The sequence below is a fragment of the Metopolophium dirhodum genome, chromosome 8 (assembly GCF_019925205.1).
Source record: "Metopolophium dirhodum isolate CAU chromosome 8, ASM1992520v1, whole genome shotgun sequence".
NCBI classification, from domain to species: Eukaryota; Metazoa; Arthropoda; class Insecta; order Hemiptera; family Aphididae; genus Metopolophium; species Metopolophium dirhodum.
The window spans coordinates 3,504,034-3,521,810 of record NC_083567.1 but is presented as its reverse complement, the minus strand read 5'-3'; the positions used below and the strand labels follow the sequence as shown (position 1 = coordinate 3,521,810).

Here is a 17,777-nt window from a genome sequence, read left to right as displayed (position 1 = left end):
ATCGTAGCCGTTTGAACCAAATGAGGCATCGACAAAAATCCACAAGGTCCAGGTACTGCGGAAGCTTTTCTACGGTCGGAAAAGCTGGAAGAGCAATTATTTTAAACCAGTCGTTTTACCATTTTTGACACGCTGCCATATCTCGATCCCATAGATTCTAGTCTAGATTTTAGGTTAATGTCGTTTATTTAGTTTGTTTATTTTTACATTTCGTATATTTTATTCCAATGATTTTTGTTCCTATTACTTGTATGCATTTTATTTTAGTCACTTATCTATTATCGTTTAACAACATATTCATTCCACTCGGCCATGCCATTAATTAATTTACCTACGCCAAATCTATGTCATATTATGCAATAATCATAATAATAATACACTATAATTCATAGTACAATAATATGGTGTTGTTGCAACTCGTCAGTCGTCGTTGTTGACAGTGAATCGACATAATATATTATTATCATCGTACAGACGGACGAGAGAAAAACAGTTTATATCCTTCTGTTGAATCTTATCGTCTGCGTTCGCTATCATATTATGATATTATGTGATGAGCAAAATATAAGACGGTATATAGCGATAAATTCAAATTAAATGATTATAATGTATAAGGAGTGTACCGATGTAAAAAAAAAATCCAATCTATTGGTATATTGGTAGAAGGGGGCTTTAGCCCCCCCGTGGCGTGCGACGACCCCTAAGTCCGCGACGATGACGCGGAATGCGACACGACCCCTAAGTCCGACGATGGCACGTCACGGCTGCTGCTCGAGACCGAGTTCGAGATCAACGACGACAACAATTAGTAATAATAATAAACGGTATTCAATCACGATCAATGGCGTTACGACGACGGTGCATTGTTGTTGGTTCGCAATAAGTCGCTTACGTCGTCTTGCAATGATTGTTTTTGCAGCACGCAAACGAATGATGCATTATAATATTATTGCTCTCGCACGTACCTACCTACCTGTGTGACTCATCGTACCTATTTAACCAAACAACCGCATTATACCTGTGCTGTATCGTTGCCATACATATTATTGTAATGTGGTAATAATATTATAATCTTATTTTTTTCAAGACCATATTATATTATAACGAACGATCGGGTTCGATCGGGTGCGCATTATCATAATTATTTACCTCACGTGTTGTGTATATAATATTGTAGCGACGACTGCTGCGATACACACACACACGTCAAACAATTGTATTATAATACACTATTGTGTGGTGGTGACCATGTCGTGAGAGCTGCACAACTTTTGATAAAAAATTCTTTTGGTTTTTCTGTTTTCAAATTTTTATTTCAAATCGTTTTTATATCCCATTTTTTTTTTTTATACAACACATATAAATTTAATAAATAAAAAAAAAAACATCAAACAGTTAATGTTTTTTTGACTTAATTCCACAATTGTATTTTTTTTTTAAATTTATTTTTATTAAAAACATAATATTATATATACGAACAAACAAAAATTACACGTTCCAAAAGTGTATTTTATTATTTTCTCTATATATTTCGTGAATGATAATATATTCATCTAACTACACAATTTTTTATTTACACATCTATTTTCGTATTTACAAAAAAGATCTTGTACCTTAATTTACTTTTTTTTTGTTATCGGCTAAATGTATACATGTATGCGTATATAATATTTTTATATTACGATTATTATTTTCCCGTCTTTTCTTTCCTTTTCTTTTTAAAAAATAAACAATATTAATATAATAATGATGACAATAGTATAATGATATCAAATATATAATAATACATAGTAATATTATAATATATTGCAATATCAATCATAATAGTATTATTATTAATGTTCGAATGTCAATTAACGACAAATCGAGTGTTTTTTGAAAGAAAAAGATAAATTTTCGCTAGGATAACAATTTTGAAATTAATCGATAAACACTTGAGGGGTGTATTATACAATATATATTATTCATATATATATATATTATATTGTAGACACATGCGATTGTTAAAACTAAAAATAATCGTTAAAAATAACAAAAAAAAAAATAATAATAATAATAAATTATAATCAAAAAATGAGATAAACAGCATATACACACACCTACGTCACAATAATATTGTACATTATTCCATTATACGCGCGTACGTATATATAGGTAAGTATATACACTTATAATAATAGTAATAATAATAATAATAATAATATTTTTCGATAAATTCGTTACAAAATACAAAAGCGCGCCGGCGAAACGCGTCTCATGTCCGTAGGTGCCTCTATACAAGTATAGGTAATTAATAGTTTATTATCATATAGTGTATATAATATATATATATAGTATAACGCGTAGTTCGTTGTACAGGTATCATATCATAGGTATTAATTATAATATATATATATATATATACGTGTCGACCGAAACACGCCGATTTTATGATATAATATTCTTGTCGTATTGCTTACGTATAATATTAATATTTGGACGTTTCGCCAAAATTGTGTCGTCGGCACATTATATATATATATATATTATAATTATTATCGGACAACGCTCAATGTTATCGTCATACACCTATATACGCATTATAATAATATAATATATTGTTATATACCTCGCCGCACACATACACATACGCACAACGTTTCAAATGTTGTACACGGTTATTGTAATGACGGAATATGAAATTTATTTTTCAGAGTTTAAATTTATTATTATCGTCTATATTATATTATATAAATAAGGCAGGTACGGCGGCGGCGGGTTGATTTATTCGGATAATATACGCTATTTCATAATGTGTTTATACGCCGCGCGGACCGATAATATATATTTGGAGGGCGATCGTAAAAAATATGAACGAGGAGAAGAAAAAGTATACATGTGTATATTATATCATATTATATATAGGAAAAAATAGCGTCTTGTACGCACTTGCGCACACAAATACCTAATCATATTATCATATATATATATATATATATTATATTATACGCACACGAAATATATGTCGGCGGGTATGATGTACGCGCGCACACATATATACATTATATTATATACCTCTGCTGCCGGCCGGGTCGCGTATGTATATATATTATTATTATATTTTCGGGGTAATTTTATTATTACCTTTTTCGGTTTTTTTTTTTTTTTCTCTCCATCCGTCACATAAATCACGAATAAAAAGGAGTGAGCGAGAGACCGAGCTGGCGGGAGAAAAAATAAAAAAATATGGACAAAAATTATGAATCGTTCGGACGAACCGGTTTTCGTACTATTACTATTACTGTATATCATATGGGTATGCAGCCTATATACATAATATACGTCGCGTGTATGGCTAGTGTGTACGACGACGACGACGACGATAATAATAATATAATATAATATTTTATTTAAAATTATTCGTAGGCCGTACATAGTAATATTTTGATTCGTGTGGTGCGGTGCGGTGCCGGCTGCCGATGGGGATAGGTGTTGTAATTTTTTTTTACAAGTACGCGATCGTACCCCGGGCGCGTTTATTTCGGGGTATATGATCGCGCGAGGTGTGGAGGTAAACGCGCGACGAACAAGTGTTTTTCGGGGGCCGTGGTGGAAAGAAAATCGAGGCGGTGCACAGCCTCGGCGAGGTACAATATAATTGATATCATTACGTTGAAAGACCGACGAAAAACCAAATTTACCAAACGGCGACCCAAACCTTACGTTATTATACTCGCATGGTAAACGGAACGAAGTTTGAGACCGTCGCCGTTATACTGTTTTCGTAGTTTCCGTTTGGCGTTTATCTGCGTATAATATAATATATATAGGCACGTGCGTTGAGATCGATTGCTTTTCAGTGCGGTTTGGGGTGGGTGGGGGGGGGCGAGGGGGTCGTGACTTTAGCCGTATAATTATTATATAATATGCGGTCCGGGTGGCTCGGACGTCGCGTGGAAAACTATCGGAAAATCGCGAAGAATTTTATCGGAAGGATATTCGCATCGTGACTCTGACCGCGGTCCAGGTATTTGCGCTCGCGTTTAGTATAATACGATGAACGAAACAGAAATAAAATATTATACAATAATATAGGCCAACTAATCCGTACCCGTAAAGTGGGTGTGTGGGTGGACGCGCGCGCGCGCGTGTGTGTGTGTACGTGGCTGCGAAGTTATGTATACTTAGGTATATTATTGTTATATACTTGTCCGGGGGAGATAGTTTTTTTTATAGACGGAAAATTAACAAACAAATTTAAAAGAATTAATCGATTTATATCACAGTGCGACAGAAGATGGTGTGTCGATTGATGGCTCGTCCGTCCCGTGCTTGCTTCTCGTGCTCGGCGACTCCTCTAGCTCGACGACTTCTCGTGCTCGGCGACTCATCGTGGTCGGTGACTTTCTCGTGCTCGAGGTGACTTCTCGCGGTCGGCGACTTCCCTTGCTCGCGGTGACTTCCCGCGTCTCCGAAGACGATATCCTGCTCGCCGGTCGCAAATCCTTCATCTCGCCGTCTCGTCTTGTACATCGTGTATATAGTAATAATATACTCGTGCGGGGTGGGTATGCGATCGACGGTCTTCGGTATTATATTATTATAATATATCATCATCTTCGCTATCATATCGTTCATTATTCGTCATCATTATTGACATCATCTTTTATCATCGTTATATTATATACCGCGTACAATAACAATATGATATCATTATACACACATCTCTATATATTTAATAACGATTGGAAAAAATAATAATAATAATAATGTTTACGGAAAATATCATATAATATTGTAATGTTTGTTATGGGCTTCTTCTTCGGCCGCCGTACGCGATTTTTGCAGTGCATTTCACGGCCAGCACTACTCTTATAATATATTATAATAATAATAATAATCATATAATATATATTATAATTATCAATATATTATTATACGATCCGCGTTTGTAAATTAATATTTATATTTTATATTTATATATATTTATGTATAGTCGAATTGGTAAAAAAAAACAATAATAATAATATATAGTGCGCCGTCGCGGTGCGGGCTGCAGCGATCTCCCGAAATACGACACGCCATGCGACATGACATACCGCGAAAGCCGCGCAAATAAGCACACGTTTGTCGTGCGTGCGCTCCGTTGCTGTTGCTGTGACGTGCACACGTTTATATTTAATTATTATTATTTTTTTTTTTTTTAAATCGCCCTCAGCGAGACGTTGTTCGAAACAGTAAACAACAGTACTACGTGCATTCCTGGTGTTGCTGCTGATGTTGCTGCATCTTAGCCAGGTGCCGTGAGTACTCAACGTCCCACTGGGCGAAACGTTAATGGGCCGCAAGCGACTGATGGTTGCCGATCGGCGAGAGCATCGGTGGGCTGTGCGAGTGCGAGTGCGGGCCCATCGGCGAGCCCGTGCATCACGTGGTCCTGATGGTGGTAGGCCTGGTGCAGGCCGCCGTGGCCCATCGGGCCGCCGCCGCCGCCACCCAGGCCCGCCGTCCAATCATGCCGTTGCCGTCCTGCGGGCCGCCCATGGTGTTCGGCGGCGTCATGCGCTTCTCTTTCTGCCGCCGGTTGCAGAACCACACGCGCACCACCTCCTTCTCCAGCTGCAGCGAGTCGGCTAGCGACGTGATCTCCTGCGCGGACGGCTTGGGCTGCTTGTGGAAGTGCTGCTCCAGCGCCCCCTTGACGGACACCTCGATGCTAGTGCGTTTCTTGCGCTTGCGGCCCTGCGCCGCGATCTTGTCGATGCTGGTCGGCGAGCCCGTCGTCGAGTCCGCCTCCTCCAGCCACTTTTGCAGCAGCGGCTTGAGCTTGCACATGTTCTTGAACGACAGCTGCAGCGCCTCGAACCGGCATATGGTGGTCTGCGAGAACACGTTCCCGTAGAGCGTGCCCAGCGCCAGGCCCACGTCGGCCTGCGTGAAGCCCAGCTTGATCCGGCGCTGTTTGAACTGCTTGGCGAACGCCTCGAGGTCGTCGGACGTGGGGGCGTCCTCCTCGCCGCCGGGCGACTGCGGGTCGTGCTGCTGCGGGTACGACGGGCTGTGGCCGTGCATCTGGACGGCCGGGTGCGTGTGGCCCAGCATACCGTTCATCACGTGGTACGCGCCGTGGTGGCCGAGTTGCGGCGACCCGGACCCGCTGCCGTTGTAGTGGCCGGCCGAGACGACGGGCGGCGGCGGCCCCGTGTGCCAGGTCTGCGCGCCTCCACCTCCGCCGCCTCCGCCGCCACCGCCTCCGCCACCACCACCGGTCACGGCTCGCATGTCTGGTGGCGGCTTTATGTCCAGTCCCTGGTGCGGGTGGTGCGGATGGTGCGGATGGTGCTGGTGCATGCTCATGGACGCTGCCCACGGGTCCACCCAACTGGCCGCGGCCGACAGCGACACCGGCGACGGGGACGTAGGAACTTGATGGTGATGGTGGTGGTGATGGTGGTGCTGCCCGGGTGGCATGTACTTCAGCTCGCCGGCCGGGTGGTCTTGGCCGTTGCCGCCGCGCGGCGACGGTGACGGCTGCTGGTACGGGCCGCCCGGCTGGTTGACCACCGACATGCCGCCCATGCCGTCCAGGTCACCGGAGCCGGGGCCGCCGCCACCGCCACCGCCACCGCCACTGCCAACCGGCAGGTACGTGGTGGCCATCACCCGCGCTTTCCAATCACATTCAACCGACGCGCCCCGAACACTGCGCGGGTAAATCGTTAGGTCCGTAATTGCGAACGTTTTTCGTGCACCGGTCTATGAAGAAAAAAAAATTGTCACTGTTGCACCGCACGCGTGTGCGGTGGGTACGCGCGGCGCGCGCGCACTTTGTCCGCGCGACAACGACGTCCCCGGCGACGTGCGATTTTTTTTCACCACCACTACGACAACGATATGATGAATAACAATATAACAATTATTATATTGTTATTGTCAGGTTTTTTTTTATCATTCGGTTTTCACCGCGAAACCGGGCCGAGAAAAATCCTTATCGCGGCGCGTGGCGCCGTGTCTTGCGGTATGACGGGCGCGTGAGGCGAAAAACGCCAAAAAAATAATGTAAAAACTAAAAAAAAAAAATAAAACGACGAACGGACGATCGAAATATAATTGTTTGCTATCGTATCGCGTGGTGCATGCTTTGCGAACGAATAAAATTTATTAATATCGTACCGACGACGCGTAATGTCATAGGTGTGCGGCGGTAATGTTCGGCGGCGGTCGCCTGCGTTCTGGGAGAAAAAAAAATATCACACAAGTCACACACACGCGCGTGAACCGTTCACATAGCGGCCGGCGCGCAGTACGTATACGGACTGATCGGCGGCGGAGGTCCGCAGAGAGCGGCTGCCGGCGCGCGCGAGGTGGCGTTCCAGCCGCGCGGCCGCGCGCCGGTGGTGGGGACGCGGGGCGCGAGCGAGAGACCGGGGCCGGCGGGAGCGAGACCCATGGCGCGGCGGGGACCGCGGGACGCGCGCCGCGGAGTTTCCCCCGCCGCCGGTCGCGCGTGCACGCCCAGGCCGCGCCGGTTGGGCCCGAGCGCGCGGCCGCGCCCCGCCCACCCGGGGACGGGCCCGGGTCAGCTGACGGCGGGGCGCCCCGGCGGCAAGCGCAGTAGCCACGGCAACGGCATGTACAACGGCCGCTCTCTCTCGCACCGACCGCCGTTCGTGTGCGTTCGTGCGCGCGCGTCACCGATTGTCGTGCCGCGTCGGAAGGGCCGCCGTCGCGAGACCGCGCCACCGTCGCCGCTGTCGTCGTCTCGCCGCGCGCGCGCGCGCGCCGACGTAAATGGATACATTATCGCGACATTATCGCCGTGCCGAACACCTACGGCCACCCCCGCCCGCCCTTTCGTCCGTCCGACGACGCGTCTTCGCCCGAAAACAATCCACTCGCCAAATTGATTTCCAAAAGGCCCTTTGCCCCGCGATTCATACTCCCGCGCGACGCAATCCATCGCCACGGTGATGGCGCCCGTATAGTATTATAGATGATATAGTCGGGTACCTAAGCAATCTGTATATTGTATACCACAAATCTACAATCATAGGTATTGTAATGGTATACCGCCGCAGTATTGGTATATACCGCTCCGCCTATACCTGTCGATGTCGTAGTGATAACATATCATGGCACTTTATCACAGTACACCTATATCACGGTCCACGATTGATGCACCGGGCGATGCATATACCTCATGCCTGATGCACTATATATCATGCACATATTATATTATTATAATAAAATTACGCGGGTGCGAATCCGCCGCTTTATTTTAGCTGCTGCCGCAAGTTGTATATATATATATATATATATATATATATATATATGCATATGGAGGTAGGTAGGTATAGGTCCAGTGAGCTAAACTGCGCGCGGCACCGTTCAAACGCCCCTATAGACTGCAATAATTTTCGTTTATTCCGCCAACGATATTTTTTCCACACCCCGGACCTATAGGTATACCCACTTATTCGCAGCCGGATTTACGATTGATTTCTGCAATTATCGCGTATGTATAGCAGCGGTATATTATATTGGGTTCGTCTTCCTGCGCGTGGATATAGTTATAACGCCTGGCGCTTACGTACTCCGCAGCAAGAATTAGTTACTGTTATATTATAATTTTTTTTTTCGCTTTTCGAAATGTTTATATACGTAGGTAGGCGGGTTGATATTAAAACATGTACCAGGTATTGGCATAATATTACATATCATTATATATACCAATGTAATTATGTTCTAATATTGCTGCTGCTGCTGCTGCGGGGACGGCGACCCTTCGGTTGACCTTCTCCGAAAAGGATAATACCTACTAAATATTATTATATATAACTATAATATTTTAGCTGCTATATAATATTATATAATATTATCTACCTATTACGTACACATTATATACATTATATTATGTATGCGTGATAACGGTGGAATTCACGCGATATAGGCAAACTGCAAATATATTAAAACAGTCGGACGGAATTCGCACTTTTATTGAGAACACATGATAATATAACATATATTATGATACTCATAATGTATATCGGACAATAATGAATTGTTGCGCCGACAGAATTTATTTACACGCGCCAATATAGTGTATATAATACCTATAACATCCGGTATACCTTATGTGTGTGTACTGTGTATATGGTATACCTATTTAAATATTTAGACATACAGTGTACTTGCACGGCGCTATCATGTTTGTGTACCTATATATAGCTATAGGCAGCTGGTATTATAAAGGTAGGTTATACCTATACCTATATATACTTATACGAAAAAGCACGAAAAAGTCAAGGCTACTGCAGGACATTAACGAGTTAATATAACATTAAAATTAGGTTAATATTGAAATATAACTAAATCGTAATAGTATACCTACCTAACCATATTACCTTTATATAGGTAATATATCATCACTAAAGGTATACTATTCATTGGTAATAACTTTTAATTGTATATAAGTTACTTTATTAACAGCATATTATAGGGATGCATTTATAAATACCTACATACCCACCTGACGTGTTAACTATATACGCTCAAGTAAATTTTTTACATAGAAGTATTAAAATTAAGTCTTATTTCAACATTAACCTGCAGGGGTCTGCACCCGAATTAATAATAATGACTTCATATACTATGATATAAAGTATTCTCTTCGTCGTGATTGGCGGTATATCGGGTTTTCAAAATTTAATCGGGTAGGTATATTTAAAACCGGTATTGATACTGTATATTACCATTTTTTAATATTTTAGAAATATAGACTATACCTAAATGTTAACTCTGGTATTGGGTGTTTTAAAGGCATATATACCTAATAAAGATATGCGCCGCGATGGGATATTGTTATATATATAATATTTGATATTAAAACCGCTGTAAAAGTTTGATAGTATAATTTTCTTACCGATTAAAATGTAAAATTGTATCTTTTAGCCAGGTCAAATATTGTAATTTGTGATTTAGTTATTTTGTACTCAATAAAGGTATAACAGCTAATATATAGGTACCTAACTATAGTTAACTATTTATTACCATTTTCAAAAAATCATGTGTACACGAGACATGTCGATATATGCAGGCTGTACCTATACGTACAATATTATTTCCGTGATGAAAGAATCACCCTGTACTATACGCGTCATAGAAGGATTTCCACGACACATACCCAATATACTGTATGCAATGTTATGGGAAAATATAGAAAAATCGAAACCGGCATAGAATTTAATACGTATTATGTTATGGTTATATACATATTATGTAAGGTGCCAACGCGATGGGCGCAGAGTGGATAATTCGAAAATCAATATAATATTTTCGTCGGATATATCCATGTAGATATTATTAAATAGGCTAGGTATATTCCAAGAAAAGAGGCATATTATATCGCTCCGCATACTTTTGTTATATACCTATGTGATATGTATATATATATATATTTACATATAGGCAAAAATGGACTCAGATGCCGCATAAAATGGCCGCGACGGTGTGAATAATATTTCATAATATACCCAATGGCCGATATGATATATTTTTATAAAACTGAAATCGTAAATGTATTTCGCACACAATATTATGATGTAGGCGAACTTGAGTAACTATGATAAAGTTTTTGGTTTCAAAACGTAAGTTTAGAACGCTTCATATCCCCGTGGTTGTGTCCGCCCATCCGTTGGTGACAAGTACAACATATGCGGCGAGGTAATACGATTGTTGATTTCACGGTATATTATTTATTAAAAATCCGTAGTCTATGACGTATATATAGTGTCACTGTACGTAACGATTTACGATTGTCACTCGCTTCTATTCAGATTTCACCATACGGTTCTATGTACAAAGTATACGCGAGTATACCTAAATTTATATTGGCCAGTATTAAAAAATATCTACTTAATATTGATTCAAACCGGTCAATATTATAAAAACACCGGTAGAGGAAATAATTATATCTAATTTGTATTATGGTCTGTTGTATATATATTATATTAAAATTCGTTTAGAAAAAAGGGACTTATAGCTTAATACGCTCGCACGCGCGTTTTACTGTTTATCCATTTATAATATGTTTTACTGTGTCTTTTGATCGTCTTGCAAAGCCAACTGTACAATAGCTGTATTAATATATTGTTCGTGGGGTATCGCGCGCGATCCTTGCCGATATTCCTCGTCGCGCTTCCTCCGCGGTCGTCTTGATAATATTATACTATATTGCATTAACAATTATTGTCAATTATTGCTATTATATTATATTTCATGATAAGTCAACATATACGGTTGTGCTGTCGAGTTCCGGTTCAGTTGGACCGGAAACACGTGGAAATCGAATGGGACACCGTCACGACGCGGCTGACAGAAGTCGACTGCACCCCGGACGGGACGGTGATAAATCGAACGGGCCGAGGAATAATAATAATAATAATATTATTCTCGCCGAACGTCTCGCGCCGCATACGCGCAGCGCTATCTGTGAGCGAACGCCGCGTAACTCGAAAGCGATCGACGTGTGCGATCCGAGTGCGCCACTTTCAGCGCGACCGAATGTATTATTGTTGTTATTAAAACGCGTAGAACTTTAATATTATAATATACTTGACACAGAGACTTACGCACAGGTTCTAAGCGACAGGCATGCATATAATATCTAATAGTCTAGAACACGAACAAAATATGAGACTGCTTTGATCACCGGCGATCTCTTCATGATATCATCATCATCATCACCACAGGTGTACCCTGGGCGGTGGTGTTGTCCCCTCGACTCCTAAAGCCCCCCCCCACCAAATATTTTCCGACTCGACCTCGTGTGTATAATGAATTATAATATTAATACGTGTTGATTTATATTTTATCCCCCCCCCTTCTCCTCCAAGGATTTTAACCATATTTACGCCTGTGCATGGATCATACAGCGCGTACAGATAATGCGTTGTATGTGCTTAAGTCTTATGATGGCAACACAACGACAACATTTAAAATTTATAGATACCTACACCGGGGCCACACGAAGTCGCAGCTTCTTCGGCTTCTGCCGAAAAATTGCGTAAAAATTACAATACACATATAGGGATAAATAAGTGTTTCAGTGATCGTTGCACGCATGCAGATAATATGTATAACTAGGTAAATATTATAACATGCATATGTTGAGGTGGCTCAGTTTAAAAGCTTGCAGACGTTCTATATAATTCAAAAATATAATTCAATATTATCACCAATATGTATTGTCTATTGGCATAACTACTTTTATGTATTTTATGTAATATAGTACTTACGCACAACTCCGTATAGTAGTATTGTAGGTAAGGTATTATGCACCGTCAAGGATACTCGTTCACAAATAAAACACATCAACATAGACAAAACTTGCGGGGGAGAGGATCCAAGGGGAGGGGATAAGGGGTTGTATATGTTCTCCTTTTGGACATATTATATATAATATTATATGTAAAATGCAATGAATAAAAATGTTAATATTATCAGGAAATCGTATGGACGGAGAAAGATTTTGATATATCATTTGGTTATATCGTCCGGGTTCGCTCAAACGGTTTTGCAATTTGGCACATAGCAGGTTTACTACCGATGTATATTGTGCGTCTCGAAGCCAATTTTTAAATTTTTATTTTGAGAGTGCCTCGCGCTGCAGGAATGAGCCAATCACGAAAAATGAAATTTTTTAAAATTGTCGTTTATAATATATATATAGGGTTGCCATTGGTTACAGGAAAAAAAAAATTATTAGATCGCAGCAGCTATAGCTATAGACGTATAATAATATATTTAAAGGCATACCTGTACATATATATATGGCATGATAAACCTAACCGATATGATGCGTAACAATAGTATAATAATAATATATTGTGTATAACAATATACCTCTGTACACTCAATTATTGTATATCATTCGCAGAGATGACTACTGCTGCTGCAGGGGCTCCGTCGAGTATTATGTTTATTTTATGAATATTGTACTCGTATTATACAGGTATGCTGCAGCAGCAGGTTATTATTACTCATAATCATTATTATTGTTGTTGTTATTACCGCCGTACGCATCTCATCGGTCTCTGCCGAGTCGTCCGAAAACTGTCGAGAAAAAAAATATAAACTGGTACACGTCGTCGTGCACTTCAAAATTATACCCATACGCGCCGCGGGGCAGCTGTACCGCAGTCCACGCGAGCCCCGATATTCTAAACATATATATAAATATACGTAGGTAAACTCGAGATATATATATATATACACGTAGGTAAACTCGATATATATATGATATTGTGTAGAAACATAAGTCCGCGGTAACGAATTAAAATAATTACCAATAAACGCGTATATAATATAATATAATAATCGCATCGATCGTTTCACGCTTGTTCGAAGAGAACTTATACGCATTTATATAATATATATTATATATTGTATGATGATACGCGTGCAGTGTATTATATACTCGCCATTGTGCGGACGAGATATAATGTATTATTATAATAGGTCTATTATTATATATATATATTATATAGGTATTATGATATGTTATATTATTATGACGCCGGCGAGCACTACATCAAAATATTATAATAATATCATGTTATACGCGATACACACATTTCTGCTGTTTTGCCAATCATCGGTCAAAACAAAAGGAGAGGAACGCCATACAATAAGAATAGTAATAATAATGGTAATAACACATTATACAGGTAGGTTGTAAGTTGTAGGTATTATATAGGTATCGCGTGTCATGAACAACTAAATGCTCATATTATACTGCGCAATGGGTATGTATATAATATTATACTTGGCGATTCTTTGTACAGTAAACATAGTCGTTAAGTCTCAAAGACTACCTACGTACATCAATTTTTTTTGAAAATATTTCTCTCACTCAATTTTCTAGTCATTTACAAAACAATATTTTTAATAAAATAAAAGAAAAATTACATATCTTATATCATATCACATTATATAGTGTTCGATTTGTTTAGTTTTTATACTCCTGTAACTAGATGATTATAATTATATCATGTTTCTGCGTGTTTGTCGATACATAAGAATCGAATTTCGGACGAAAAGTTAATTGGGACACCCGCGGGTTGTCTGTGCATCACAACATTTTGGCCTACAATGCGCTCGGCTAAACTTTTGAATTTCGAACGAGAATATAATAGGTATCTATTAAATAGTTGTAATCGGTTATTTAAGTTTTGATGATCGGAGAAATAGTGGATCTAAATTGTCTACTCCGTCCGTCTTAACTTTAGATACTTAATACGCCTTATGTATTGACACACACATTGACTATATATACGGACATGAGACGTATTAACAGCTGTACATAACTATTACCAAAAATAATATTCATTGGCGGTCATCCCACACGGTCCATCCCGTGACACGCTTTCGATTTCGGTGGGTGCATTTAATATTATGCTGTGTAGGTCAGAACTGGTTGTAGGTACATCAGAGTATATTTTTATGTATGAAAAAGTTAGGTTTGGTTTTCGTCACAACTCGCTGCGCTGCAGTTTCAAATATTGTTATACGCGTGCAACACTACAGCTATAAACCAATGGGTGTACTATATTATAGTCTACAGCGCAAGGGATGGATGCAGCTGAATTACAATGGTAAATCGACACCACTTATTCGTTTTCAGGACTTATGGTGGCCACCACTGGATCACGATTTACTGTTTTCAAAACATCATCAGCTGCTTATCGTGCATACGCACATGATATTATTATTGTGTGTGTTTATTTATTATAATATTGTCTGCGTCCGTTTTCAGGGCGACGAATATTGCGATCGAACACGTCATAACATATTTATCGAAACTACTTTAATATGATACGTATTATCGCAGGTCCGATAAGTGTATTTTAATATAATATTATACTATGCGCGAGTGCATAATATTTGTTACGCGGAATATTTCAAACACAGTATATTATAATAATATTTCAAATAATTAAGTCATAAATCAACGTGCCGCGCGATATCACTTTTGGATAATAAAACGCCTCCGGCGCCCAATCTCGTTTTGATTCATTGTCGATCTCGTCGATGTAATACGTAATAAAATATTTTATCGACGGAAACGGTTGCTTTATAATATTATTATAATACTTGACTCGAATTTTTTCTTTCGAAAATTTGTTTACGGACTCTATTTATTATGACAACATAAAATGTATCATACGCGATACCTGCGCGCCATAGGGCCGGTACAAACAATGTTTTTAATTTGAGTTTTTCTCGAGATATTTTTCCCATGAAATCAACAGGTAATATTTATATCGCCCACCATAGTGAGCTTCACGTGCCATGCAAAATGTTTACCGATCGGATCAGAATACTATGCAGGTACATAATATTATTATTGTATACATATTGTGTACATATAAACAGCCATACATAATATAATATATTATATACCTACCTATCTATATACTATTGATAAATTATAATTAATTTTATTTCAACCGTTTGGACACCACCTAATTATAATATATACGCAGTTAACGAACATTAAAACAGTAATTTACGATGTGTAAATAACAGAAGCGGTCGTTTCTCCGATTCGAAAATTTTAATGAGAAACCAAGTTTAATCCCATACGCATATTATAACACTTACGAAACGATAAGTGTTTAATTGATTATTTGGTATTATAGGACGGTGCCTATACACATTATAGCCACGCGCGTATAGCCAGCTATTTTAACGGTCAAGAACGTTATTCAAAAACCGATCGTGAAAGCGATTATCATAGATGGAACCGAAGATTTATATTTGATAAAAAATTGTCGATCGATGTATACTAGGTAGTAGCTGGTATAATATCTAAAATGTTCAACTTTATACTACGATGAAAAATAATATTATACAGGGTGATTCGCGCAAAGCACGAGCGCTTAACATTTTTTTCTCGTCAATAGTTACGTTTTAAATCAAATTATGATTTTTAACCGTAGATACATAGTATAAATGTTGATATAGACACCCATCTATCTAAATCGAGACTAGAAAGAGCAGTTTTTCAGTTATTTAAACGGGTATAATATACATGTAGGTACTGAAACTAGCTGCTGCCTTTAATAACGGTTTGAAATACATAAAATTAGATTTAATATTTAGTTTGGCAATATAGTATATTGAATGTGCAAAAAAATGTTTCCAAATTCTAAAATGAACATAAAGGTACAATAATAGATTAATATTAATTAGTACAATTTTATAGAATCGTCATAATCCTATTTTTTTGGCAAATGCCTACATTATTGTTCTTGGTATATTGTGTTCCTAGCAGTAGTAAATCTTACTGCTATGGATAGCTGTATAACTCTAAAAACTGGCCGTTCGAGTTTTAGTAGGTAAGACATCAACATTTAAAAAAAAATCATTTGTTCAACAACCGACGGAAAAAAAGGTGTAGTTATTATTTGAAAAAAAGAAGAGTTTGTGACCTTCACAGACGACCATATACTTAAATGGTATAAAAAAATTAATGTATCGGAAATATGGTGCAGGTCGTCTTAAGAATACTTAAAAATTAAAATGTCCTGAAAAATTAGATTTTAATATAATAAATACAATATACATATTTAAGGGATAAACGAGGTGGATGAGCATGACTGGCGAATCTCTGCAGTGTATAATAATATACGTAAAATATGTATTTACCTATAGTTTTCCATATTAGCACCATTGACATCGTATCTTTTCGTGTGCGTATAACTATCGATTGTGATATTAATATATAAGTAGAGTGATTCACCAAGCATGCTCTCCCGTTTTTTCTTCAATAATGTAGTTATTCAAAACGTGATATTTTAATTTTTAAATATATTTAAAGTATATTCTTAAAATTATTGGGGTTTTTAAAATGAGAAACCTACCACCCCCCCCCCCCCCCCCTCAACATTTTATATCGTATAATGTATATTATTTAATGGATATGATAATGAGTAAGATATTGGAGGATATATGGGGACTTGAACATTTTAAAAATTAATATTAATAATTCTTAAAAATAACCAAAATAATGTAATAAATACCAGGTCTAATAGGTAATGAATCTGTTTTATATTTTTTTTAAATCATTTTTAAGAACTATCATCTATTAGTACAATCATTTCAATAACTGAGAAACAACGCTCGTCCGTTTTTAGAATTAGGTAGATACAACAAAATGTTCAAAAAATTATCCACTAAAAATTTACAGTAAAAATGGAGACGTTCTTACTGGAAAAACAAAAGTTTGTACTATACCTACTGATAATAAAGTAGTAAAAAAAAAAAAAATGGTCTATGTGTATAATTGAAAATTCCAAAAGTCAGAATTTGAAGAAATTCATTTTTAAAGGAAAAACGGGAATGCACGTGCTTGATGAATCGCCCTGTATAGGTACACATATTACTTATAACTAGAAAATATACACCACATAATAATCCAAATACCTAATGTACCTATGGTAAATATTATAATATAATATGTCAGTTCTTTCATCGGTCGCCTAAAATTTATTGACTTCGGGTGAAAGGGCGGAAAAGCCGAGTAGGTCAAAAAACTACATTATATTTATAGGTACTACCTAAATTAAAACAGTATAGTTGGACACTCTATTAATAAAAAATATACTTTATATTATGTATAATATAATATAGGTAGGTTTATAATAAGTGCAACCAATTATTACGATCGCGATGTATAAAATATTGAGTTTTCTCTTCGCCGGTTTTTTTTTTTTCCATGATAATATTACAAGACC

At 38.6% G+C, this 17,777-nt stretch overlaps 1 protein-coding gene across 1 annotated transcript; it reads right to left on the bottom strand.

Moving 5' to 3' along the window:
* Nucleotides 1-1,504: 1,504 nt before the first annotated feature.
* On the bottom strand, nucleotides 1,505-7,307 carry LOC132950050 (POU domain protein CF1A). Its single transcript, XM_061021245.1, is given in 3 exon segments — nucleotides 1,505-5,400; nucleotides 5,402-5,488; nucleotides 5,491-7,307. Coding segments are annotated over 3 exon segments (1,323 nt in total). The 5' UTR covers nucleotides 6,640-7,307; the 3' UTR covers nucleotides 1,505-5,313.
* Nucleotides 7,308-17,777: the final 10,470 nt, after the last annotated feature.